The sequence below is a fragment of the Podarcis filfolensis genome (genome assembly GCF_964270895.1).
Source record: "Podarcis filfolensis genome assembly, chromosome: 5".
NCBI lineage: Eukaryota > Metazoa > Chordata > Lepidosauria > Squamata > Lacertidae > Podarcis > Podarcis filfolensis.
The window spans coordinates 52,357,764-52,385,636 of record NC_139608.1 but is presented as its reverse complement, the minus strand read 5'-3'; the positions used below and the strand labels follow the sequence as shown (position 1 = coordinate 52,385,636).

The 27,873-nt window shown below is 43.0% G+C and overlaps 1 protein-coding gene across 3 annotated transcripts in view; it reads right to left on the bottom strand.

Annotated features, from left to right (window-relative positions):
- GRK5 (G protein-coupled receptor kinase 5) overlaps positions 1–27,873 on the bottom strand; it is a 152,673-nt gene that overhangs the window by 62,102 nt on the left and 62,698 nt on the right. For all 3 annotated transcript variants that reach the window (XR_014548880.1, XM_083616712.1, XM_083616711.1), the window contains exon 3: positions 11,475–11,587. Coding sequence is in view for 2 of the 3 variants with exons in the window: in XM_083616712.1 (XP_083472838.1) it covers positions 11,475–11,587 (113 nt within the window). In the remaining variant the exon portion in view is untranslated. The remainder of the gene's footprint in view (positions 1–11,474; positions 11,588–27,873) is intronic.

The following is a 27,873-nucleotide window of genomic DNA, read 5'->3' as shown; positions in this document are numbered from 1 at the left end:
ATGACCCCCATCTCAGAGACAGAACACATGCCTTACATGCAAGGTTCAAGTTTTGTCTCTGACATCTTCATGTAAGAGCTGAGAAATACTCGTATCCGACATCCCGAGAGTCCCGTTGTCAGCCAGTGTAGACAGCACTGAACCAAATGGACTCATGGTTTGACTCTCTTTAATGGTAGCTTCTTATGCCCCCGTGGTGAACTGAATGTTGCACAGGAGCATTGCAGCGCTTTCAGAAATGAACCAGAAATTATTATGTCCAAAAAGGAAGTGGATCCACTCTACCGCCACTTGCCCAACCCCTTTACATATTACAGGGGATTACCATTTCGCATGGGGGTTCTGGTCCCAGCCATCGGCAGAGTGTGCCCTGGCCCATTCTGCCCCGCCCTTGTTCTTCCCTTTTCCGGGTCCAAAAGGACCTGCGCATTAGCAATCGTCTGTCATTTGGATGCTCCTACAATGATCACAGTCTGTACATCCAAACGTGAAAATTTTACATTAATTACGTCATTGCTTTTGGCCAGATTCTGTCATGGCAGGGCCTATATCACATGACTAATGTTTGCCTTGGCCTGCACAGTGTCCTTATTGAAGTAATACCATCTTCAACTCAGAGCATGAAAACTGACTCCTTCTCTGATGTGGCAAATTCTGTGGTATTCCCACAAGCATTTTCAACCCGAGGACAACGAGACAGTATGCACTTATTGTGTCACTCAGAAGGGCTTGTGGGATATGAGCAGGGACTCAGCGGCTGCTATTTGACTATCTCAGGATGCTTTAAGAGTACAGCAATGCAATTGGATTCGTGTCGTTAAACGGCAACTGTGAAATAAACTTTTAAGATAACAATACTTCAGATGAGAAATCCGTGGACTGTGAAAAAGCATGACTGCAGCTCTTCCAATACCCTAACTGTACAGGGATGAACTAATTATATGCTCATAAAGCAGAATACAAAGGGGTTTGCAGAACCCTTTCATCCAATTTCCTGTCCATTTAGATACTATCTGACTACAGGTCATTTTGCCTCTTGAAACCATGAACAGCCAAGAATGTTTATAGCATCTTAACAACATTTCTTCCCCACCACCCTTCTGAACCTATTCTGAAGAATAAAGTCGCACAGATAAAAAGAGCTATGTTTAAAAGGTTAGGAGACCTGAAGTCTTATCTCGGTTGTCATAATTTACGATCACGGCAAAGGGAAGATGGGAGGCTTCAGTAAGATTAAAGAATTATTGAGATACAACGCAGCATTTCTAACAGGAAGGCATTTGCATTTCAGCTTCTGTGCCTTGTACAGATGTACAAAGACCCCAAAAGTACTGAACGGCAAAACCGTTCCAAATGCAATCATGTCCTGAACCCACACAATTCACAAGCTAATAATAATGGCCCAGCTTCTCCCCTCACTACCTTTCAAGCCCTGTGTTTATCACTATAAAATCGGATAATCTCATACAGGATTTGGCTTACAAATCACTAAAACAATTTTCACATTAATTGCATTTACATCCCAAGTGGACAAATCTGTTTGTATCATGTTCCGAGATTCTATATCTGGCAGCGTGCCCATGGCTTCTCAGCTGATTAACCAATGCTGGTGCTTTTGGAAAGCTAAGAGGAAGAGGCATGCATAAAAGGTTAGCTGGGATCCAAGGGACATCATGTGACTGAGAGGCTGTAAAGCATCCAAATAGTATTTCTCCCACACCCTGAAAAGCTGCCCCCCAAATTGAAAGACTTTTCGGATCAGCAATCCATCTGGTGCAGGGAGTACTAATGGAAATGAATGTCCGTGCAGGTAGAAATGTCCTACATGGGTTTCATTGGACCCTGATTTCTGTGCTTAGGGAAATGGGAATATATCATCCACTAAGAGCTGGAATGCAGAAAAGCTCAGCAAGGCTTTCTAAATGCAAAGGCATGAGCAATCCCAGAGGGTGAGACACTCCATTGCAACTTCTCTTTAGATCAGTGGCCAACCCTTCCTTGGTTGAGAAACCCAATAGCACAGTGCCCTTGTTTGCACATCAAACAGTAGCCTTGTTTGCATAAGCATATGGCTCTCGGACAGGAGCTCATAGTCATTTTTCACCTCCCTGGTCATAGAATCATAGAATCATAGAGTTGGAAGAGACCACAAGGGCCATCGAGTCCAACCCCCTGCCAAGCAGGAAACACCATCAGAGCACTCCTGACATATGGTTGTCAAGCCTCTGCTTAAAGACCTCCAAAGAAGGAGACTCCACCACACTCCTTGGCAGCAAATTCCACTGTCAAACAGCTCTTACTGTCAGGAAGTTCTTCCTAATGTTTAGGTGGAATCTTCTTTCTTGTAGTTTGGATCCATTGCTCCGTGTCCGCTTCTCTGGAGCAGCAGAAAACAACCTTTCTCCCTCCTCTATGTGACATCCTTTTATATATTTGAACATGGCTATCATATCACCCCTTAACCTCCTCTTCTCCAGGTTAAACATGCCCAGCTCCCTTAGCCGTTCCTCATAAGGCATCGTTTCCAGGCCTTTGACCATTTTGGTTGCCCTCCTCTGGACACGTTCCAGTTTGTCAGTGTCCTTCTTGAACTGTGGTGCCCAGAACTGGCCGCAGTACTCCAGGTGAGGTCTGACCAGAGCAGAATACAGTGGCACTATTACTTCCCTTGATCTAGATGCTATACTCCTATTGATGCAGCCCAGAATTGCATTGGCTTTTTTAGCTGCCGCGTCACACTGTTGGCTCATGTCAAGTTTGTGGTCAACCAAGACTCCTAGATCCTTTTCACATGTACTGCTCTCAAGCCAGGTACTCTTGTGCCACACTGAGCTAAACCAAGGTTTGGCTTAACATGTCTTCGAAATTGGGCCTGTGGTTAAGCTTTCTCCTTGATAACCACAAGCTGTAGGCTTCCATTTCTCTTCCATTTCTTTACTGAAGTTCTGTATAAGTACCTTGGTTATTTTTCTAGTCTTGTACAAATTATATGAACCATCTGCGTTTTCTTTATGTACTCTTCTCCATCTAGTATAAATGTTTCCCCCTTTCCTTTATTTTTTAAATTTATTTAAAAATGACTGAAGCCACAGCCAGAAACATGTTCATTCTGTTTCTGAACAATGCCAAGTTTTGTGTTTTTAAACACTATATATATATATATATATATATATATATATATATATATATATATTTGTGTGTGTGCTTAATTTAACAAAATGTATTTACTGCTTGGTTTTAAGAAAACATCTAAGTGGTTTGCAAAAATAGTGATGACTGATCATGAAAGTAACAGGAGAATTAAAACCAGTATGCTGATTAGGATCCTTAACATGAAAGTAATACAAAACTATATCTGCACAGTAGCTGATACAAGTAGGCCTCATCCCCTTTGCATATGTGGCAGCAACATCAAAAATGAGCGACTGAGTTCACACGTCACAGTAAACTATGGTTTACTATGAGTATAGGAGAACGCTTTCACTTCGCTCCACCCCTAGCATAAGTGAGACCAACAAACCACAATCCTGGCTCAGTGTTACATTCAGTATGGCTTGCATTTTCTTTTGCTCCAAACAAATGCAACACCAAGGTTTGTGGCTTGTGCTAGGGAAGCAGCGAAGCAGGAGTGATCTCTGCACTCACATGCAAACTGTGACGTTTTAAATTTGTTTTCACTACAACATTGCATTTCTAGGTTTTCTAGTTTATATGAAAGTGTGGCACACAAATATTTAAATGAAAGTAAATAAATAGACTGAGCTAATGGAGACAATCCACACAGTATTTTATAAGCTGCCTTAAAGAGACTCTCGCAAGAGAACCAGAACATGTGGACCAGTTCTCAGACTTCTATCAGAGGAGGTAAGATTTTGATGATGATGATGATGATGATTTTGTTATTTATACCCCAGTCATCCAGCTGGGTTTCCCCAACCACTCTGGGCAGCTTATAGCGTATCTAAAAACATAATAAAAACATCAAGTGTTGAACCTCCCAATATAGGGTTGCCTTCAGGTGTCTTCTAAAAGTTGTGTAATTCTTTATCTCCTTGACACCTGAAGGGAGGGTGTTCCACAGGGAGGGTGCCACTACCAAAAAGACCCTCTGTCTGGTTCCCTGCAACTTCACTTCTCGCAGTGAGGGAACCAGCAGAAGACCCTCAGAGGAGGACCTCAGGCTGCGTGATGGGGGTGGAAACGCTCCTTCAGATATACAGGGCCATGGCCATTTAGGGCTTTAAAGGTCAGCACCAACACTTTGAATTGTGCTCAAAAACGTACTGGGAGCCAAACCTTTATTTTACAATTAATTCCTTTGTATTTTGAAAGTTAAACCACAGGTATTATTATTAAAAGAAAGATATAACTGAGATAAGATGCTGCTATAACTTACCCTTCCCCCATTTTCACCCATAAAAAAAAAATCTGAAAGTTTTGAACCCTCCATTATCATTGGTAGCCAACAATGAAGGAGGTTTTTTCTTCTTCTAAGTTTTTTGAAAAGAGATTTAGTAGTCCTAAGAGAACTAGCTATGGAGCTCTACTTTGAAGCTCTTAAGCCTAATTAAATTTGAGCTCAGCTTAAACTACTAATTTTATTTTTGCCGATTTCATTTTTATTCAAGCATAAAGGCTGAAGTGTGATTGGAGATTAAGTTCTTGGATTGCAATCCTGCTTACCAGGAAGTAAATCCTGCTAAACTCTGTGAGACTTTCCTTCTGAATAAACATTCTTAACGTGTTTTCAAGACTTGACCGTAAACTGCCCAGAGAGCTCAAGCTGACAGGGCTGGGTATACATTTAGAATGTAAAATAAAATAAAAATAAAGGTTGGGTTGTAAACTGAGCTAAAAAGGTTAAAGATGACTCGTAAAGCCAATTAAAAATACACACATGGTACTTCTTACCTCAGCACACTAAAAAATCCTTACTAAAACGAGATCTAAATACACAGCTTTTAAAGCTAATAACTGGCATGCAGGTAAACAGAGTAGACGAGTGTGAGGCCTATGAAGAGATAAGATGGGTGGAGTTGATCAAGGCCCAAAAGATAATGCGATATGAGCTGAGAAAGGTAGAAGAAATTCTATAGCACAAAAGTGATAGGCCTGTGGTTTCCTGCATTGACCTCAGTTTGCGCAGAAATAAAACCAGAAAACAGTTTTTATTCTGTTCACCTAAAATGCACAGCTGCAGTATGTTTGCAGAAGTTCCCTGCCAACAAGCAATACCATCCATACTTGGTATCATATTCCCATGCGCAATGAGACAACCCAAACTACAGCAGTGCCAAAATCATAAATATTCAGTATATGGTGGATCATTAAGCATATACAAACTATTCTCATGTTAAATGATCTAAAATCATGATTTTATATCATGTTATTTTGCTGTGCTTAATTGTATATTGTACATGGATTGGGGTTTTTTTAGTGTCACGCCGCCTAGAATTTTTCTAAATAGAGGAAGAAGAAGAAGAGTTTGGATTTGATATCCCGCCTTTCACTCCCTTTAAGGAGTCTCAAAGCGGCTAACATTCTCCTTTCCCTTCCTCCCCCACAACAAACACTCTGTGAGGTGAGTGGGGCTGAGAGACTTCAAAGAAGAGTGACTAGCCCAAGGTCACCCAGCAGCTGCATATGGAGGAGCGGAGACGCGAACCCGGTTCCCCAGATTACGAGACTACCGCTCTTAACCACCACACCACAATGGAAAACATCTACCCATTTCACAGATAAACGACGACTAGGATTGAGCTGAAATTCTCCCTCCCCTCAGCCCAGTCTCATTTTCACCATCCCATTTGCAGAGAACTGGCTGGGCAATTTTGGAGACTGGCAACAGAAACTGGTAGCAAATTTGTAATTGGCAGCCCTTCCCCTCAGCTATTTTGTTCATGGACACTAATCAGGAAAAAAATAGTGGTCTTAAAATGCTAAGGAAGGAAGGAGCCTGTTGGATCTATCCAGTGATTTCCCCCCCTTAAAAATGTTTAGGGGTGCTCTCATTCTGACTCAAGAAAACCACCATTTTATAGTTCAGATTGGGGGGAAATAAATACAGTAAATGGACAAAAGTACAAAGGTCCACAAAATGTTTGGGGTATGCATATCCCGTGTAACCCTAGAGAAAAAGCACTGGGTCTATCTAAATTTGTGGGTATCCTGTATTAAGAATTGGGTGTTACAGATGCCTGCTGGGCAACAATAGCCCTTAACCAGGCTTCCTCAACCTCGGCCCTCCAGATGTTTTGAGACTACAATGCCCATCATCCCTGACCACTGGTCCTGCTAGCTAGGGATCATGGGAGTTGTAGGCCAACAACATCTGGAGGGTCGAGGTTGAGGAAGCTTGCCCTTAACCATCAGGGAAGAGTAGCATCTTCTCTGGATTCCTGCATCACTAAGATGGGAGAGCCAAGGATGATAAAGACCAACCTAGCTGAGAACTTTGGTGGAAAACTGAAAGGCTCCCCTTAAAATGCTAACAGTTCTTCCACTTTTGGAGGGGAAGGGGGGAGTGACTGTCAGTTGCAAGTGATTAGGCAGCCCAGGGGAACAGCAAGGATGAACAGGTCAAGATGCAAGGCTTGGCCTCCAGAAAAGGTCAACTGACCATAACTCTTATCTTAGGCTTCTAGAGTGCGAAATGGGCAAAAGGTTTAATTCAGAAATTGCCATTTAAGATTTGTGTGTCAACTGTTCAGCCAACCTTCCAAAAGTAGATTGGAGGGGGGGGAGCACTGACTGGTTTTCTGATCTGAGTAGGGGATTTAAATAACAAAAATTAGATTTTCTATCAAAGAGCTTTCTCCTAAAGCCAGTTCAAATCACATCAGTGGTGGCAACCGCAAGAGGACACTGTTCATTGCTATGTAACACAAATCAATGCTGACTTTTAGTTAAGAACAATTGGGGGGGTCTTTTAAATTGGGTATGAAGGTGGTTCCCCCACTCCTCCAGCCAGAAAAAGGATAACTAAAAAGTAGGTCAGAGTCAATGGTCCAGAAATCAAATTACTGCTGACTGAGGCGTTGTCTGAATTGTCTCTAAAGGACTGCTCATGGCTTCTGTTCCACGACATTTATGCTGCAGCCCAATGTTCACTCACCTGGAAGTAAGCCCCAATGAACATAATGGGACTTGCTTCTGAGCAAATATGTATAGGATTATACTGCCAGAGTAAAAAACCTACCATGCCACTTAGGGGCAAAAGAAAATCCCCTTACCATTGGTTTTTCTTTCAATTTCCTAAAGTGTTAAAGATGATTATGTTCCTTCATGGAGCTGCTTTAAGAACTGCTCTTTGCAATCAGGGTAAGAAAAAGGACACAATCCACAGGAAATCCTCCTGCCCATTCTCGCCAATGGAAAACAGCACAGGAGAATTCCCTTGCGAATTGTGTCCATGTTTTGCAACAGTCATCCTTGAGGAAACTCAGCTTTAAGGGGAGGACTGTGGCTCAGTGGTAAGAGCATCTCTTTTGCATGCAGAAGATTCCTGGTTTGATAGTTGATAGTTATTATGAAAAAGAACATTGCTAACTACCAGGACTCAAGGCGGGGAGATTTCAGTCTACTTTTTAGTCTTAAAAAGGGGGGCGGGGAGAGATAGGAAGCACCTTCATATTTTTGCTTTAAAGGTATTTTAAATAAAATCTGACCAAATTCAAAAGTCCAAATTGTATGATCTGGTTTTATTGACTTGGTGGACTTTTCTTTTCCTATTTGTCTTGGTATTGTGTGTGTAGCAGGGGAGATGTCATAGATGAATCAGGCAGACAAGAGTGCAGGGAGATCTTCTCACAGTCAAGACGCAAGACACAGTCTTGACACAAAAAACTTGAAGCTGAGGACAGAATAGCACCCTTGAATTATCTTGGGGAAAGTGAGGAGAATTCACTTCAGTGAAAAGGTACTGTGCACATGTTCAGAGGCACTTCAGAGCGATGAAACTCTAAACTATACTGCAAGAATCAGGCAACAACAGCCCAGGCTGGCAAGGATGAATGCAGAAAACAAAGGATGATGGGGAAGAGCATGACTGCAGAAAAAAGATTTGATATATTTGTTTGGGCCAGTGGTGGCTTTTAACTTATAAGCACAGCTGTTTCATTTTTTTACCACCCCCTCGGACCCTTTTATAATGGTGTCTCCACATATGTGCCCTCAGGCTAGAAGAGAATTAATGTCACAGCTGCTAGCTCTCCATAGGTGGGATTTTTTTCTAGGCAAAGCTTTATTGCCAGGACCAATTATTGCCTTGAGCTTCAAGACTGGTCCAGTTTTCTCTACGTATAGTTGGAACATCCTGTAAACCCTTTGGAACAGACAACAGAAGCCATATTGCTGTTTCTTTCATAAGGTGCAGAACTGCACCTTAGATTTACAGCACTTCCAATACACATTGAAAGCCCATGACTACAGAATGCTGGGAGCTGTAGTTTTCCCTTGCAGGGCTACAATTCCCAAGACCCTTAACAAATTACAGTTCCCATGATATTTTTGGATATGTAATGTGCTTTAAATGTAAATAAATCAATTTGGCATCACCCCATAATAAGGATTTCACTTATGAAAGCGAGAGCCAGTGTGGTGTAGTGGTTAAGAGCGGTGGACTCGTAATCTGGTGAACTGGGTTTGATTCCCCGCTCCTCCACATGCAGCTGCTGGGTGACCTTGGGCTAGTCACACTTCTTTGAAGTCTCTCAGCCCCACTCACCTCACAGAGTGTTTGTTGTGGGGGAGGAACGGAAAGGAGAATGTTAGCCGCTTTGAGACTCCTTCGGGTAGTGATAAAGCGGGATATCAAATCCAAACTCTTTTCACAGTTGCCAAGTAGAATTTCTGAAAGTTTTGAAGATTCACTCAAGCTGCTGGTTCCAGAAGTTATACTGGAAGCTTCTTTTGATGGCTTTACCACTGAGCTGTGACCCCTTCCCTCAGTTAGTGAGGGCATCAGTACCAGATGTGCCAAGCTCTACCAATGGAATAGTTCAATTCACTGCGCTGATGCTGAGAAGTTTCTAGAAAAAAGTATGACATCCATATAGCCACAAATGAGGTCCTTGTTCAAGCCAGGATAGAGATTCCAGGAGAATATTCAGCAAATTGAATAGGTAACAAAATTCAGAGTACCACCTGCCTCCCCACAAACCTGCAATCTAGCCACTGCAAAAGTAACTAAAAGGGAACGATCTCAGGAAATATGCTATGAACATTATTCATGGGTTAGGAAGGAAGGATGGTGTGTGTGGCAAATGCAGCAAAACCAAGACATTTTCATATTACGTGTTTTATTTTGGGGCGGGTGGGGGGATTAATCAAGCTAGGCCACATTGAAAGATGAAAGCATTTTATCTGGAAGAATGCACTCATGCAATTCATCAGAAAGAATATTTTATTTGCATTCATTTTGCTCCATGAATATCCAATGTAAAAACCACAATCAGCTTCTGAAATTCTACATGGAAACAGCCCAACTAACCTACAAACCTGTCAAAACAGCTTTTCAGAGCTTATTCATGACAGATGCTATGCTGGCACCTGGCTGTTTTACACTACAGTATTGGAATGTAAATTCTGTGGACTGGAACCTTTACAATTAGACTGCATTTGATTTTCCTGCAGAAAATTGTGCCTCCCCCTCCACCCCACCAGATCATTTATCCTACCCGTGACATGTATCATAAAAACAACCAAATAATGAAGGATATATTGTTTAAATTATGGCACTGGCTTTGCTGAATTCACTTGATTGGCAGCCTAATCCAGTGATCTGCAGAAATTCTCAGTAGCCTTTTGCAGATGCAGGTTTCTCTCATAAACACACACACGGGTGGAGCTGATTCCCAGAGGCAAAAAAAAATAACAGGGCAGTTCCTGCAACAAAGAAACTTTCTTGGTTGAGCAGCAAGTACCGTGTTTTCCTGTGTATAAGACGAGGTCTTTTTATTTAAAAAAATTGGGGTTGTCTTATATACGCTTCAGGTTACATACGCTTCAGGTTACAGACTCCGCTAACCCAGAAATAGTGCTACAGGTTAAGAACTTTGCTTCAGGATAAGAACAGAAATCGGGCTCCGGTGGCGCGGCAGCAGCAGGAGGCCCCATTAGCTAAAGTGGTGCTTCAGGTTAAGAACAGTTTCAGGTTAAGAACGGACCTCCGGAATGAATTAAGTACTTAACCTGAGGTACCGCTGTATACACAGATAGTGCTGAGATGGGACGGGCGATTGGTGGCTGCCGCGAGCAGGAGATTGCCAGCAGCACTGGCAGTGAGTGGGCAGATGATTGGTAGCTTCGTGGATGTGTGCGATTGGCAGCGGCGGGTGAGCAATCTCCCCCCATTTCCTCAATTTTAAGTCCCAAAAACTAGGGGTCTTGTTATAAACGGAAAAATGCGGTATTTTGGAGAACAGTGCAATGAGCAAACACATTTCACACAACAATCTCCCCAAACTCCCAAACAATCTCCCCCAAAATCTCTGTGACCTAAAATGTGAAAGAACCATGTCTACGATAAATATAGCTAGGATTGCTCCAGAGTTTTAACAGCTTTTCCAGGCAGTGGCTTTCCCTCATGGTGTTCTATGTTGCATGGAATAACCTGGAAAGGAGGAAGGGGGGCACTAAAGTGGCCTTCTGGTTTTGCACATTTGCTGGTCACATCCACACCATACAGTTAGAGCACATGCCTTCCTCTCTCCACCCCCCACCCCAAATCCTGGGAACTGCAGTTTGTTAAAGGTGCTAGGAATTGTAGCTCTGCAAAGCTAAACCAGTTCCCAGAATTTGGGGAAAGGGGAAGCCATGTGCTTTAAAGTTATGGTGTGGCTGTAATCACTGTTTTGGCCTCATCTATTAAAGCTGATCCTGCTAGGTAAATTCTACTTGAAGCAGCACAAATCTCAGTTACAGGGTCTAGACATGTCAGGCATAAACAAATCCAAACTTTGAACACACACAGTTTTTTCTTGTTGGCTATTTTTTTTCTTTTAAAGGTAAGGAAAGTAGGTAATCAGTTTCTCAGGTGATTGCAAATTTTGTACAAATAAGTGGGGCCTGCAACACAATGTTGCAGCATATCCCCACTCCCAAAGAGGAATGCTCTTGATCAGGGATCCAGGCAGCCCGATTTTAACAAGATGTGCCAGGGATTGAACCCTGCACCTTCTTCATGAAAAACATGTATTCCACTACTGACTGATGACCCCTGGACACACAAATGCACAGACACACACATGGCCTGGGGCATGGATGTGAACATGGGGCCATAAAGGCCATGAACTGCAAGAAGCATAGTCTGCAACAAAAATTTAAAAAAGGCCCAGGGACACGTCCAGGGTACGTTATCCTCCAGAAAGCAAGGTTTCATTCTTTGCACCTGCATGCAGGGGCCAATTCCATCTTTATTTTACCATGGAAGAAGGCGCAATAAACTTTTGCAACAGTCATAAGAAGCAACTTACCACCGAGTCAAGAAATCTAATACAGCACTCAAGCTCCGGGCGAGTCTCACAGAACTGCCGAAAGAGAAGTCTTCCTATTGGCTGCTTGTCACATAAACTGTAGTAATCTCTCTCTAGAGGAAATAAAGAGGAGGAGGTAAGGTGAAAAACTGAGGTACTTTTTAATGCATTTTGGTCTGGTTACATTGTGCCCATGTTTTCTTTTCCTTAAGGATCGTAAAACACACACACACACATTCTGCACAAGCGATACAAAATGACGCACACACACAAACAATTCACAGGGACAAAGGCTGTAGCCAAAGAAAGTTATGTGCAGTTGTGACGTGGAAGCAGAGAAATTGATTGTACCAGCATCTTTATGAAGTCAAGATTTCTCTCTCGCTTTCAGGGATGCGGCCTGCTGGAATCCCCGAAACAAGATAGGGGAATGTGAGCAAGAAAACACTCTATCAGGGACCTCCAGTGCCTTTCTGAGCCCCTTGCCCTTCCCACGACTGGTAAACGCAGAAGAAATTACTCCTCACCCCGTCCCATTGCTCTTACTTCTGCTCAGAGAGTTGACTGTTGGGACTGCTCATGTGAGTCCAGACTACCAAGCTGGAAACCAAATATGGGGCATATCTGTGGTGCTCCTGTTCCCTGAGTGCAGGGGCTGCTGACCCACCCAGCCCCTAACACTCCACATCCCGCCATCTTTGCTCCACTGCTAGACTGGGATACTGCCATAGAAGACAAGGGCACAAAGGGTATCTGCCAGAATGCTTGTTCCATGTTCACTTAATGAGATATCACATGGATTGAGGTCACTCATATCCCCCATATAAAGGTGGAAGGCTATTTGTTCCATCTCCCCCAGCTAGGATCATTTTCTGAACAGAAACATAGCTATTATTTACATAAAATAAACTCAAACTTGGTGTGTGTGTGTGTGTGTGTGTGTGTGTGTTAAGATATGAAAAAAAATCTGGAATTAGCTTGGCACAAATATAAAACCAGCTGGTGCATGAGGCTGTTATGACTGTAAATTCAGGCGTAGGATACCGCAGCACGTGCCGTAGCACTGGCCTTGCTAAAGAAATATTTATGGCTTAAAAACAGCAAAACAGCTCACAAAGTACGAAACCACAGGCTGTGTTTTCTTCAGCATTCTTGCCCTGACTTTTCTCAGCGCCATATGACAATTTCTATTGCTGCTGCAACAAACCACTCCTTATCTTAAGGCATGATGATGCTGTGAAGCAGACAAGCTGCCTTCATTTAACCTATTACAGAAAAGCGCAACAGCTCATCCAGATTAAAATCCTATTCTTTTCCAACTTTAGGAAAATTTATGGCAAGTCTTGAATTGCTCGAGATTAAGACCATGACATTTGCTGGCTGTTGCTTATTCGTACACAGGTCTATTTAAGCGGCAAGCTGTTGCCTGTCCAGATTGCTGGGGTACCTTCCCTTTTCTGCAATACCTGATCAAGCTGGGCTACCTGTGAAATTTAAAAAATACAGAGGTTCCAAGAAGCTTGATCATTGCCCCAAAGTTTGGCAGCCTTACAAAAAAAAATCCTCAATGTTCCTCCATCTGAGTGGCTCCACTAATTCCCCACATTCTTTTCAGACCTTTTTCATGTTGCGGCCAAGCTCATCCTCCATCACTCCCTTTACCCAGGAATAACGGCACAAGACACATTAGCTGAACGAATGGCCACTAGTTTTACTTGTTTACATTCGTTGGTCTGCAATGCCCATAACTAATGATTGTCAAACTTCCTCCCCACAATTTTGTTTGGTGTGGATGTCCTGCTACGGAGCCAAGGATTAGGAAACCGCATCTCCTGGGGCTGCCTGCCTTGTTTAGATGAACACTTCCTGGATCGAAAAATTGGCATCGTAATGATGTTGCTCTTTGTTTCTCATTGCCCACACACCTGAGGCAAGGGTGGGAAGACGTCAGGCTTGTGGGATGCAAAAATGGTGGAGTGGAGACAATGTACTCTTAGAATTAAGGAGTAGGGTGCCTCTGGACACAGCACAGGAATTTGTTCTCACTACCTGAATTGAGCTCACAGTTGCCCCCAAGGTTTCTTCAGCTCAGCAATCTAATTTAAACGGAAAAACCTTTCTCCCCCCCACCTTGTTGCTACTGTTAAACAATTGGGAGTCAAACTCCTTGATGATATACCACGAATCACTTAGAGACCTACCAGTAGATCTGGCTCTATCTTCTGCCAACCCCTGACCCAAAGGATGTGCTGAGATGACTCTGGAAGAATTACCACAGACCTTCCAAGTGTCCTCCCTATTTTCCAGAGATGTCTCTGATTTAGAGAAGCTGTCCCGGTTTCTGATTTGATCCTAGAATTCCCCACTTTCCCTTAGGATGTCCCTATTTTCATTGGAAATATATTGGAGGGTATGGAATTATCTGCCCCACGAGCAGTCTGAAGGCAATTCTGTATATGGAAGGTTTTCTTTAAAATGTTCAATGTTTTATTATGTTTTTATATATGTTGGAAGCTGGCCAGAGTGGCTGGGGCAACCCAGTAAGATGTGTGGAGTATAAACAACAAAATTATCATTATGGAAATATTGGAGGGTATGTTACCAGGCCCTAATAGTGGTGACTCTGGAGGTCAGTGAAACCACCAGGCAAACAAAGTCTCCTCAGCTTGGTAAACCAAGGAGGATTGGTTAGAGTAAGCCTGCATGAATGAACCCACATCTCATTGGTAATTTTAGACACCTCAGGTGGACCTGGTTACGACTTCATGACCCAGTCTCCTAAAGGGAATGAGGGCAAAAGCACCCCTTCCCCAGTCCACATTCCCTGGGGGGAAGTCTTTGCAAAATTTCCCCACAAAGCCACCTCATATCTTTGCATCATGTACTTCTGATTACACAACAGCTTCACAGGACATTTTAGGGAAATGTGCCAGATCTAAGAATTCAGTCAAAGGCTTCGTTGATCCAACAAAAATTCTCCCCTTGGTTATGGAGCAATCCTATTCCCATACTGAGCCCTCCCTGGCCCCCAACATAATCATACAGGGCTTTCCACATCATCAGCCTTCGGCTCGCTGCGGCTCCTGTGTGTTGTGCAAGAATTGAGGGAGGGGTACGCAGAGAGGATATCCAAGTGGCTTTTATTCATTTGTATGTGATCCAGCAAATAGATTCTTCTCTCTGAACCATGAACTATCAGATGCCTGGAATAAATAGGGTAATAAGATGCCAAGGCTCATGAATATTTATGATACTGCCTACCATTTCTCCATACAAAACAAGTATCCAGAAAGATAAAGACACAAACTATTATATTATAAAAATGGTCAGGGTGTGACCATGATATGTGTGAACTCTACAGGCGTCTTGATGGTCCAGATCTTATCCCATTCTCTCATCTGACCATTGTGATATAACAACAACAACAATCTTCAGTCATCTTCTGATTTTTATTTTTTTGTTTTTCCTAGCTGGGCATGTAACATTAGGAGGAGCCCTGAAAAATGACAGAGCACATTTGCTTTTGACTACCCAAATAGACAAATGGCTAGCTCTGTCTACACAAAACTCATGCAGTATTGCTTTTGATTGGCACAGCCTGAGCATAAAGAGGTAGGCACTTACACATTTTATTCAGCTTCCACAATAGTACAGAGCGTGCCTGCCCTAAAGCAGTACTGCTGCAAACTCTTAGCCCTTTAGAGGGATTGGTATGGAATATAGCAAATAGCAGGCAGGTGGCGCTGTGGGTTAAACCACTGAGCCTAGGACTTGCCGATCAGAAGGTCGGCGGTTCGAATCCCCGTGACGGGGTGAGCTCCCATTGTTCAGTCCCTGTTCCTGCCAACCTAGCAGTTCGAAAGCACGTCAAAGTGCAAGTAGGTAAATAGGTACCACTCCGGCAGGAAGGTAAACGGCGTTTCCGTGTGCTGCTCTGGTTCGCCAGAAGCGGCTTAGTCATGCTGGCCACATGACCCGGAAGCTGTCTGCGGACAAACGCCGGCTCCCTCGGCCTATAGAGCAAGATGAGCGTGCAACCCCAGAGTCGGTCACAACTGAACCTAATGGTCAGGGGTCCCTTTACCTTTACCTATGTATCACTCTCGTGTGGTTCCATGGACCACAGGATTCAGAGTGCAATCCCAGGTGCTCTGGGAGAAATGGGAAATCACTCAAGGGCTGAAGGAATCCAAAGGAATTCCTGTTCGAAAACACTGCAGAATCTATAACCATTTTTTGAAAATGATTTTTTAAAAATAAAAAAACTGTGTTTTGCATAATCTTGTGTAACCTTTTTTTGAAAATGAATAATCAGAATTAAACTGCTCAAATCTCCCTCCCTGTGCATGTGATTTTAAAAAAAAGAAAAATAAATTATAATGTGTTCATTAGATTGTGGTCCTAATGTATACTCAGCTCCTGGTGTGTGCACAACACTCTTCATCCCATCAGCTGTGCTTCATTGTCATACTGGGTTATTTGATGCAGAATACAATTGGATAAAGAGGATGCATATTGAGAATGCTTGGCTCAAGCTAAATCGAGATAACCCCATGGATAGAAGTCTCCATGTACCGGCTCCAGTCATATCCCACATATAAAAGTGGGAGGATAATCTTTCCATCTCCCTCTGCTATGATTGCCCATTTTTTGAACAGTAACATTTTAAAAAAATAATAATAACTCAAATTATGGCCAAAACAGAACCCCCCTTTTTTTGTTCCTATAAGAAAGTGTCAGGCCAAAAATTAAACCAGGATGAATGCAAGAACATGTACAATAGCTCTAAGTCATCAAGTCCTTGGCAACTTTAGTCTATGAGAACAGGATGAACTTGCTGCTAAAATAATAAATGAAATTATTATTCCCCTTTAAGTGGCATAAAATAGCTTCTAAGATTCAGTCCTGAAGGACTGAGGAACTGCATTCGTGTAGATACACATACCTTATTGATTAACTGAAAGCACATTTTTGTGTATTAAGCAAACACAAATCCACAGACAATTTTTTTAGTGGCACATCCAAGATGAAGAAGAAAGGGGGGGGGAGTCTCCAAGTGCATATTTTATTTATTTTTTGAGTCCACTGCATTTCAAGTATCTTCCTTGGGGAGCTCTTAGACATAGCTAACTCAAAACTTTGTTCCCCAACTTCAGTTCTTTGAAGACAATGAAAACACTTGGGAGAAATATTTCTGTGCACCAGAAGCATCCTTCCTCTCCTCCCCCGGCACTTGTATTTGGTACCTTCCTTTTGGGGGCGTATTTTTACATCACAATCCAAGGCGTCATGAACTATGACCAAATTTTTCACACTCTTCCTCTCCCATTTTACCAGTCTCAAAGGAAAAGGAAAAAACCGAGTGCGCAAATGGACAACTGGAGAGTCAGAAACCTGCCTTAAGAGTCAATTATATCGTTCTCTGTATAGATGCCAATAAAAACAGCAGTTCTGATTCAAAAGTTTAACAAATGTGGAGAATGATTTCCTGAGGAAATGGAAATGTTAAATAGTTGGAAGTGAAACCATATGTTTGCAAATGATGTAGTGGACATAACAGTTGTAGGGACAACTGCGAGAGAAGAGGACGCATCCTGCCGGATTGGAGAAACTTTATACAGAGACAGGACCCCGTATAACTTCAACTTTCCTTATTTTAGAAAATGAGCATAGGCTTGGATCGTGCTGCCTGTTGAATGAGGCTTTCATATCTCCCCTTTCCACCATAGCTTCATATTCCACTCCTTAAGACTGGGGGACCCTCCAGTATGGCATGAAAAGGAGGGAAGGATGCAGTGGGAAAAGGGGGAAGGGAGACTGGCAAAAACTGGGAACTTGCCTTTCTGAGGGAAAGAATGTGCTTCACATGTGCATTGAATGTATAGTGCATATGTAGCCAAAGATAACAAATCTATTGCCACTTGCAACGCATACAAGGTTGCAATTCTGGTAGTAAGTTCCAAGGAGCACAGTCAAACTTACTTATGAGTAGATATGTACAGAGTTGCACTGTGTGCATAAATGTTTTTCTGAATATTATTTCTTTATCACCCCAACTTTACTTTTTTACCCTAACTTTTCACAAAGCAACGCATCGCTGGATTTTAGTTGACTGTTCTGTATGCTTTGTCCCCCTTCCCTTCCAACACTCAGCCTACTACATCTCCCTGCCAGACAGAAAAACACTTTGCTCAACTGCCCAGGAGCTGCAGAGCCAGGGGAGGAAGAACACTCTGGCCACATCCGCCAAAGGACTAAGGAATGCGGGGCTGGGCTGGGCTTTGTGTGTAGGGCTTTGTCTTTGCATTACTGCAATCTGTTGCAAGTCTCATTGAAGATCACTGCATTGAAAAGTGAAATACAAAGCATCAAATAAATATATCTGGAACAGACAAAAAAAAGTTACTTCAGAAAGAACCTAGTTATGCTAAGAGTCCAAAACAAAATTGGCCTGGTATACCCAGATTAGTCTAAACCATTAAGTGGCACTTCGTAGGCAATTTTGAAGGCTACCAGTTCTGGGCATTCACTTTAACTCTGTCCCCAAAGCTTGTGCCAAAGGAGGAACCAGCCATTCAGTTTTGGCAAACTTAAGGACTTTGAAAACAGGAAAAAATGAGATCAAAATGTATCCATACTTAATGCAAGGACACATCCTATGAGGACTAAGGGCTTTATGGCTGGAATCCTCAAGCCACATCTTCAGTCATGGGCCAACTAACCAATTCATGATTGTGCATTATAAGGACCATTTTGTGTTCAGTTTAAGCCAGGATATGGTTTCCCCCATTCGCATTTCCTTCTCTTTCTGGCCTCAAGACTAGCACCAGTCATTCCTTCTATTTTTGATTACAGAAAGGTAGCCGTGTTGGTCTGCCATACATCTGCTGAACATCTATTTTTGATGTTCAGGCATGAATGCCAGTGCTGATGTAGCAAATGAAGCACCACCCCTGCAAAAGAGCTAGGCTTTAACAATCTCAGGAGAGCCCCAAAGTTTCAAAAGTATATGTTTCTTGTGCAAAATAAATAAAGGGAACAAAAACTCATCCCAACAAAGAAAAGCAAGACTGCACATACTCTGTACACTCACGTGCAGAGTAGCAGAATGAGTGTGGACCAAAAGTCCAGTCAGGTCATAACTTGAGTCTCATTCAGAGCTCAGGATACAGCCACAGACCAACCACCACATTTGCTCCCTGCTTTTCCCTTCCCTTCCCTTCCCTTCTCTGCACTACTACTCCCTTCAAAGCTCTTCCTTTCCAAGCCATAGGGATGTCCCAAAGTCCTTGAAGGCGTGGCTTGGATTGGCTGTTAGCTGCCCCCAATCCATGCCCTCAACGCTTCCCCTTTTCCCAAGCAACATACTGTTGCTAGACCTCACTTCCCCCTTCTATTTTCGAAGGCCAGACTCGAATTTACAGCAACTTTTTCATGCAAACGCAAATTACAAATGTAACTGAAATTGTCTCCATGTAAATCCAAGGAAGAACATACACTAATCCACCCTGACTTTTAAAAGATGAAAGCTGCTTCCCAGCTTTCTTCCCAGCTTTAAGTTTCTTAATGGACCTTTTTCTTTAAAAAAGAGAGCTTATACATTGTGTTGGTTGCATCAGTAAACACTGCCTCTGTTACCACTGAATTAGGTAAAAATGCAAAGTGAGGAGATGTGTTATTGCTTGTGGCAACAGTCTGTGCATAAGGGTGGGAGGGAGTTTAATTTCTCCTATAATAATAGGGTTTAAGCACAAAAAACTATCCTGCATTCAGTTCACAAAAGGCCTAAAGTCTAGTTAATTTCTCTCTACCTACAGGAGCTTCCCCCTCACATGCACAGATGCTGTGGCCAGAATCCAAAGAGCTACTTTAGGGATGTTAAAGGGCTTCCGTAAACCCGATGGAATGTCAACTTTTCCCCTGCTTTGAACAGTAAACCCTAATGGCATGAAACCAACTTCTTTTGATAAGTCCCATCCACATCAAGGAACAGTTGCCATGGGGTACAAAGGATGCTTTAGTTGAGCTCAGATTCGATTTGGGTGCAGAGAACTGGCTGTGAAGTTCTTTGGAGCCTGGCTTATGGAAGCCATAATAATATCCAGTTTGAATGTAACGGGTAAGTGTAACCCACCAACATGACAGCAGTGTGAAACTTATTTATTTATTATATTCTCCATGGAGCTCAAGGTGGTGTACAGTTCTCCCCATCCTCATTTGAAACCCACAAAAACCCTGAGAAGTAGGTTAAGCTGAGAGATATAGTGACTTGCCCTGGGTCAACCAGGAAGCTTCATGGCTTGAGTGGGGATTTGAACCCCAGTATCCCAGGTCCTAGTCAGACACTTCAACCATTAGACCACACTGACTCCCAACTTCCTCAGCAGTACCTGTTTCACCACTGCTGATAAGATATACAATCTTGTCCATCCCACCTCAGGTCCATGAAATTTAGTGAGTGCATTTTAAACATCTTTAAACTGCAAGCTATTGTTTTGTCGTATAAAAAAGCTGAGTGACTGCTCCCCTCAAAAGTTCATAGGATGCTAGAAAGAAAATAATTCTCATCGCTTCAAATAAATGACTGCTTGCAAAAACAATTAAGTCAACAGTGAACCCTACCATCTCCCTGGGTAAGTCAAGTCAATGGTGAGCTGACCTCGGTATTCAATTTAAAGCCACGGAAACTGGCCTATCGAGAGGACTACATTTTACAAACCATTCAAAAGAAATGCTATGTAATTAGTATTAGGCAAATACAGGTACTTGGCAGCACTTAACACCCAATGCCTCTAAACTGGGTTAGTAACCACCATGGGAAAAATCAGTGAATTTCTTTAAGGTGAAGTCTAAATACACCACTGAATTTAAGGCTGTGTATATACAACTCTGATCCTAGCCCTCCGCTGCCTTGTGGCTATACTTATTTGTGAGAAAGGCTTTGGAAGTAAACCCCAGGGAAAAACCATATCCGCTGCCTTCTGGGACATCTTCAGGAGAAGAAAAGGTTAAGGAGTGAAGCCCTCCACAAATCCGGAGTGGAGTCCCAAAGACGCCTTGAACGCCTCCTTCTGGCAATTCCTGCAGTGAAACTGGTGCCAAACATATTGCTCTGCTTTCCTCTGGATCACTTTAGCAAGGCTGAGAGGACCTCCATGCACACTGGTCAGGCTTGCAGCCCAGGGAGGTCACTTTGGTGCTGCTAACACAGCAAAAACAATGCAGGAGGTAACGGTTACTAGTTAACAGCCACAGCAGGTGCTGCGATTCCCCAGCAATTTGACTTAACCCCTGGGGGCACGTTCCATTGTCTCTCGGGACAGACGGAAGCCAACAACAATAATGACTGAGAAGCAACAGGGATGCCTTAAAGCTACCACAATATGAGTCTTGATTCAGCACCAGCAGATGGACATCTGCACAAACGCAATGGAGGAAGTGAGAGATGAAACACCTCTTTACTTCCTTTTCCTAATTGCTGCCACTCCCCACATCCCATGAAATTTTAAGATGTGAAACTGATTAGATAAAAATGTGATGTGCAATGAATGAACAGTGCTAACTAGCCCTCCCTTCCCAGTGTCACATGCTCCACCTGGTGCCCTGACATTTGGGCACTGCCAGGAGCCAGAGTCAAAAGTAGATCAGTAATAAAAAAAAACCTCTGGTGTCAGTGAAATTAACTATTAAAAATAAAATAAAAACAGTTCAGTCCTAGTGGTCACAGCAACCCTTCCCAGCAGGTCTTACCCCAATGGAGCAGCTATGAGGACAGAAGGTCCCTGTCCTCTCACCGTTCCTCCCCTGGTTCTTTCCCCAGCAACCTAAGGCTCTGTCAACTTGCCTCTCGTTGCCCCCACCCTCTTCATTTCTCTGCAAGTTCTGGGAGACCAGGAGGGAGGGGAGCTGGTCACAGCAGGGGGGGGTGACTCCCTGGATTCTTCAGCAGCCTGCCTCATCTCTGCATCCTGGACCCTCTCCTCTCCAGCCTCCACTTCTGCCTCCAATTCTGAACTGCTCTCTGCCACAGCCTCCTCCTGTTCACTAAACCCTGTTGTCTCTTCAGCTTCTAACAGCTCCTCCTCCCTATCTGCTCCCTCTTCTCCCTGTGACCACACATCAATGTCCCACCAGCAATGCCCTGACTCTGAGCCTTCTTCCGCTGGGGGTTCCCCAGCTGGTGCTTCTGCATCCAGTCAGTCCATGACAGGCAAACAATACTATCTGTAGTAACGGTGCCTTCATGCATAAGCCGTATGCTTATTCCCCACAGGGTCCCAGGTTGTGTGGCTCTCTCCCTGTGCAATTTGTTCCACGTGCATGGATGATAGGTAGAAGTCCCAATCCTGTTGTAAACCCATGTGATGGCCATTCAACTAATCAAAACCCCTGCGCAGCTAAAATGTGTATCTTCCATTAACCCAGCAGTAAGCCTGTAGTCTTTGCTCCTTCCTAGCTCTGCAGGTTCATGTTGCAAATGTCCAACACAACTAATCCTCTTGTTTTACTTTGGGAGTGGAGTGTCTGTCCATTCTACGGAGATGGAAAAGAAAGCCATGAGCATTGTCTTGAAGACAAGCCTGCACAATGCCATTAGCATTGCACAGGTGCAGAAAGCTAATTCCGAAAGCAGCCTCTGTGAAAAAGCTATCCATAATACATGCTGCTGCCATATCTGCAAGTAAATCTTTCATCCACTTTCACTTTTATTTGGGCTGCATGATGAAGTCTATTAGGTTACTTGAAGAGGTAATCGTCTGTCAAATTTCTTATATTAAACTGCAACCATTTTCAGTTAGCAGCATAGTAAAAGAAAGGGCTTCTTGGGAGGAGGTCCGTTAACACTTGCATAATTCAGAGCTGTCTAGACCTACTATGGTACAGCTTCAGCCTGGAGCATATTTTTATGCCCGAGTTATTTCCCTGCCGAATGCAGGGTTTTTATAATGGAAACTCTGACAGATCCTTAACTTAGCCCCCAGAGTGGGTACAGCTTTGATGCACATGACGCTGGTCTGATTAATTAAAAATATAGATGCAATCAGGATTCGACAATGGAATTCTTTTAAATGGTATTTAAGGCCTGCCAGCTTAATTTCTTCTGCTTCTCAGTTGTGTCTCTTAAAAACAAACAAAGACCATTTCCCATCTTTATCTATGAAATTTAATTATTTAGATTCAGACAATGTTTGCTTTGTGCATCATTTCTTAGTTTCTTTTTATATCCTCCCCTTTCAGTCATGGTATTATGCTACAGGGATATACATCATGCATTGCAGAAATATTACGTTCAGTATGGAAATGTTCCAAGACAAAAACCAGGCGAGAATTGCAAACAGCATTTGGAGAGTATTTCAATGGCTTCCAAATTAAATGTGCTTCAGTGTTGTCCACAAAACCCTTTTTAAAATTTGTTTTCTACAAACATTTGGAGGGATGTTTTCCTTCTTATAATGCTGCTGGAAAGCAGAATCCCACACGCACTTGTACAAATGTCTTCGTACAAATATTTGCACCAGAAATGTTTATGAGGGCCATCTCTGCAGATTTTGGAAAGCGGTAGGAAGGCTTAGCACATAACTTTTCAAGTCATGCCCAGCAGCAGCAAAGAAGAAAGTAAGCTGCTTTAAGCGTTTTAAAGCTCCCATTATTTACTTGTTCAGAAAATTTTACTGCCTACCTTTCAGTGTAACAGTTCTCAAGTGGGAAGGAGGGAAGGAATCAACACATCAGTAAGACTATTTGTGGAAGCTGATAAGCAGAAAATGATAAAGATCAGTAAAACCAAATAGGCACATTAACTATACAGTGGTATCTTGGGTTAAGTACTTAATTCGTTCCGGAGGTTCGTACTTAACCTGAAACTGTTCTTAACCTGAAGCACCACTCTAGCTAATGGGGCTTCCTGCTGCCGCCGCGCCGCCGGAGCACAATTTCTGTTCTCATCCTGAAGCAAAGTTCTTAACCTGAAGCACTATTTCTGGGTTAGCGGAGTCTGTAACTTGAAGCGTATGTAACCTGAAGCGTATGTAACCCGAGGTACCACTGTATACAAAAAGGGATTGTTGAAACAAAACCTGCTGAAAATTTGTTGAAACAAAGCCTGCTGAAAATTACTGAAGTCTCAAATCTGGAGAACCTCAAAAGGAAATGATTGCTAAAACTAGAGGGCCATCCCTGAGAAAGGTCCATTTTTATTATGTTAGTGACATGATAAAGTGGGCTATCTGTACAAGACAGTCTGAAGTTTCACCTAGGGTAAGAAGATACTACCTCAAGAATACCAGATTCTTGGTCTGTACAGTGCTTTAAGGATAAAGCCACCAGAACATGGAACTTAAGTAGAATAAGGATTTGGGAGTATCATCCCAGATGACTGCTTCATTCTGAATCAGCTACATCTCCACAACTCCTTCAAGCAAGACTCATGAAGAGTGAGATAGAGTAGAAAGAAAGAATCCCCAATGGCGATGCCACACCAGATGGAATGGAGCAGGCTTCCTCAACCTCGACCCTCCAGATGTTTTTGGCCTACAACTCCCATGATCCCTAGCTAGCAGGACCAGAGGTCAGGGATGATGGGAATTGTAGTCTCAAAACATCTGGAGGGCCAAGTTTGAGGAAGCCTGGAATGGAGCGTCAGCACTCAGTTCAAGATGCTTAGAAGCCACCTGGTCAGGGCAGGAGTGGCTTGATACTGTAATAGGGAGGCTCCCAAGCAGTTTAGGGGTTTAATGGTAAGAGTAGCATCATTCTTGTTGAGATGATATGTCAGAGAGGTTGCCATCTGCACTTTCCAGAAACAGGTGGAGGCATTTTGGTTCCCACAGGTTTTCCCAGCTGGATTAGTAGGTCTCTGCTGTGGGTATGTGTGGAAGGCAATTAATAAAATAATAATAAAGTTCAACTTGAACATGCTTTAAAAACCCTTCGGATCTTTGCATTAAGGGTGGAGCCAGTGCGTGTAGGGATGTTGGCAGCAAAGGCACACCCTGTTTCCCCTCCATGGGCTAAAACCTGTAACCTCTGGACAGGATTTCTGCATGCTACCTATGTCAAATGAGACAGGACCCCATATAAATTCATGTCATTTACCTGCCTCTGAATATTTTTTCTCTTTTTACTGTTGCTCATCCCTGACATGATTAGATGCTTCGCCGTGATCGTGCAGTACCTTCCTAAATTGCATTTTGATATAGAGTGAAATGCTTTTAAAATAGTAATTTAGTTTTTATCTTGGTGAGATTTCGACAGTCTTGGGAGTTAACGAATCCTATGACTGGGGGTGTGGGGTGGGGAAGGTTGAATATTAAAGGTCACCTCCGAGTTCTGAGGCATTCCTTGGAGTTGTGTGAATAAAGGTTTTATAGTCTGTGTTTGTAGCGGTTTTGGCAGAGATCGGCTGTGTTAAGTACTCTGTCGTCAAAGAAGGGAACTAGTAAAATAGCTCTTCTACCTCCGGACAATCCATTTATAGGTCCTTTGACTGAAATGCACAACTTATTTCATCTCTTGTGTTTTTATTTAATCTTCTGTTTGATGATATCCGCTTACAGAGTATTTCAGGGCAAGGCTCTACTCTGAATGCTTAAAATGGTTCTGGGACTGTTGTTGCATGCGGCACAAAGCAAACATTTCCAGTTCCAGGAAACTGAAGGAAACATATTGCAACTAATTTTCAATCTTGTAATAATAAAAAAAAAGGAGTCTGCAAGACTACTTAGAGGTACTTGGTGGGAGAAGGCTGGGGATGTCAAGGAAGGGGGGGGGAATCACAAGAATTCCAATAGAGGTCACATGACCTCCTAGGATATGAGACTGCCCAGTAAAGTGGGGCCTGAGGGAAGGTCATGCTAAATGGATGCATACTGTCGCCTTAGCTGGGGGTGGGATGAGGAAGACACCCATCAGAGTTGGAAAACAATGACATCATTCCCACTGATCTATATCTGGCAGTCTTATTGGACCTTCCAATATGGCAACACAGAATATACAAGAATGCCATTTTGATGGTATGTAGCAGCCTTCCTCAACCTGGTGCCCTTCTCATGTTTCACTGCCCATAAACCCCAGCTGGAAACAAGCAAAGGGAAGGCATGATGGGAGCTGTAGTTCCCAGGTTAGGGGAGGAATAAGCCCTCTGCTACAGTCCCAAACTGGATGGGATTTCCTGCACCTCCTAGCTGCAATGGAAGGAAAGCTTCCATTGGCACACAGGAGATCTGGATCAAAAGACATGTGGTAATAACAAACATTCAAATAATTGTGCAAATGGTGCAAAGCCTAGTTTGCTCCTGAAGATTTATTCAAATTCTTTTTACTGCTCTTCCGTAAATGAACTGTTCGAAATGGCTTGTACACATAAATGTAAATATAAACGCCACAACAATCTAAACATTAAAACACAGATCACTGGACTATGTAAGAACATGAGAAGAGCCTGCTGGATTAAGCCAATGGTCCATCTAGTCAAGTGCTCTCATAGTGGCCAATGGGAAGCTTGCAAGCAGAACCTAAAATCAAGAGCACCTTCCCCTCCTACAGTTTCCAGCAACTGGTGAACTACGGGGGGGAGGGGGGAGGCAGCAATAAGCAAGAATAGGCTATGTTCCTATTGTTTTGAAACAACACATTTCAAGGCAATGTAGAACCACAGGATCCTGTTGGTTTATTATGTGCATGTGCCCATTTGTGTATGAACTTCAAGCACCACTGTAGTGTACAAATTATTGATAAATTAAAAAGGCATGAATACAAAGGGCAGCACCAAGCAATACATACATTAAAACAACAACACCTTCAAATTCCTGTTTTAAAAGGAACATTGCCAATTGCTGGGATACAAAATAAAAATGGAGATAACCCCACCTAATCTCTTGAAACTATCAACATGAATTTGACGGAACTGCGGGGGGCAGTGGAAAACAGGAGTGCCTGGTGTGCTCTGGTCCATGGGGTCACGAAGAGTCGGACACGACTAAATGACTAAATAACAACAACAACAATCTCTTGGGGCAGCGAATTCCATAAACAGGGAGCTAACACAGGAAGAAGAAGAAAACACCTTCTCATGTGTTGCCACCAGCCTTGCCTCAGAAGACAATGGCACTTGAAAGAGGGGCACAACATCTTAAAGGATGGACAGATTGACAAAAAGGGAGATAACCTTCCACACTCCTTGCTCCAAAGCTGTTTGGGAATAAGAAAAAATAAACTAAACTTGTAGCCTATACAAAACACATTCATCTTTGTTTACTATGCAGCTCCTCCATCCCTCATTAGACTAAACTTAATTTGTACAATGTAGGAGTTGTCTATTTTAAGACTGTGTGCGTACATATCGGCATTTGCACACGTGCATATACTCCTACATATCCCCAAGAACAATTGCTCTTACACACCAGCGCTGAGCTGATTCTAACAGAAAGCACAGCTTCCCCAAGATCTCTTTGCACTCAACACTTTTTCTCACATGGCAAGGGCTTCTGAGGTTACAGCTCCCAGGACAGCCCAACTTCAAAAAATTCAAGGTTGAGTCACCGACCAGGCCTGTAAAAAGCCAGCAACAGCCAAACTATGAAACATCAATAAACCTCAGTGTATTTCTTTCTAAGTAATGAGTTCCTGTGTTCAGGTATGTAGTAAAGCTACAGCTATAGAAATTTAAGGTTTGGGGGGAATGATGTTTGCTGAAAATATCCCCCCCGGTAAAGTCTTGCGCTACGACAGCAATAAAGTGTTTGAAGTTATTGTTACAGCTAGTCCTGAACCCGCCCCTGTCAATGGAAAGTTTCATTGGCACCTGGGATCTGCTGCTTTGGGCAACTGCCGAACTACCACCACAACCGAGCATATAATACTGTCATCAGGTAGAGAGGAATGTGCGGCCCAGCAAGCCAGACAGGCATGGAAAAGTACATTTCCTCCAATAGATTTTGCCGTCTCCGTGCCCTTCCCTTTGCGCTTTCCACTGATCTCATTTGTGAAGCAAGGAGAAGGAGAAGAAAGTGGGGAGGGAGGGGGGGGGAAGGCAGCGAGCAGCACACGCCCAACTCTTTGCTCCCCACAGTCAATCCTGGGTTTCTTGAGAAAGGCGCCTCATTTTGAACAGCTGCCCTTGAAATCTCCTTTCTTTATTTAAGGCTCAAAAAAAAAGAAAAAAGAAAAAAGTTCAAGTGTGCTGAAAATTGCGAAGGCCTCTCGCAAACAGACAACGCCGCATTGTTTCCCTTTTCGGGGGCTTGTTCAAGAGTGAAAACAACAGTAAAAATAACCAGAAATAGTCCATAAGCAGGAACTGTTCAGGCACTATTGCTGCCAGCGGCAACTGCTGTAATGAAAATGAAAAGGTTGCTCATTTAAGCACCTGCTTTGAACTTCCTCAAAACAGTTACCCTTC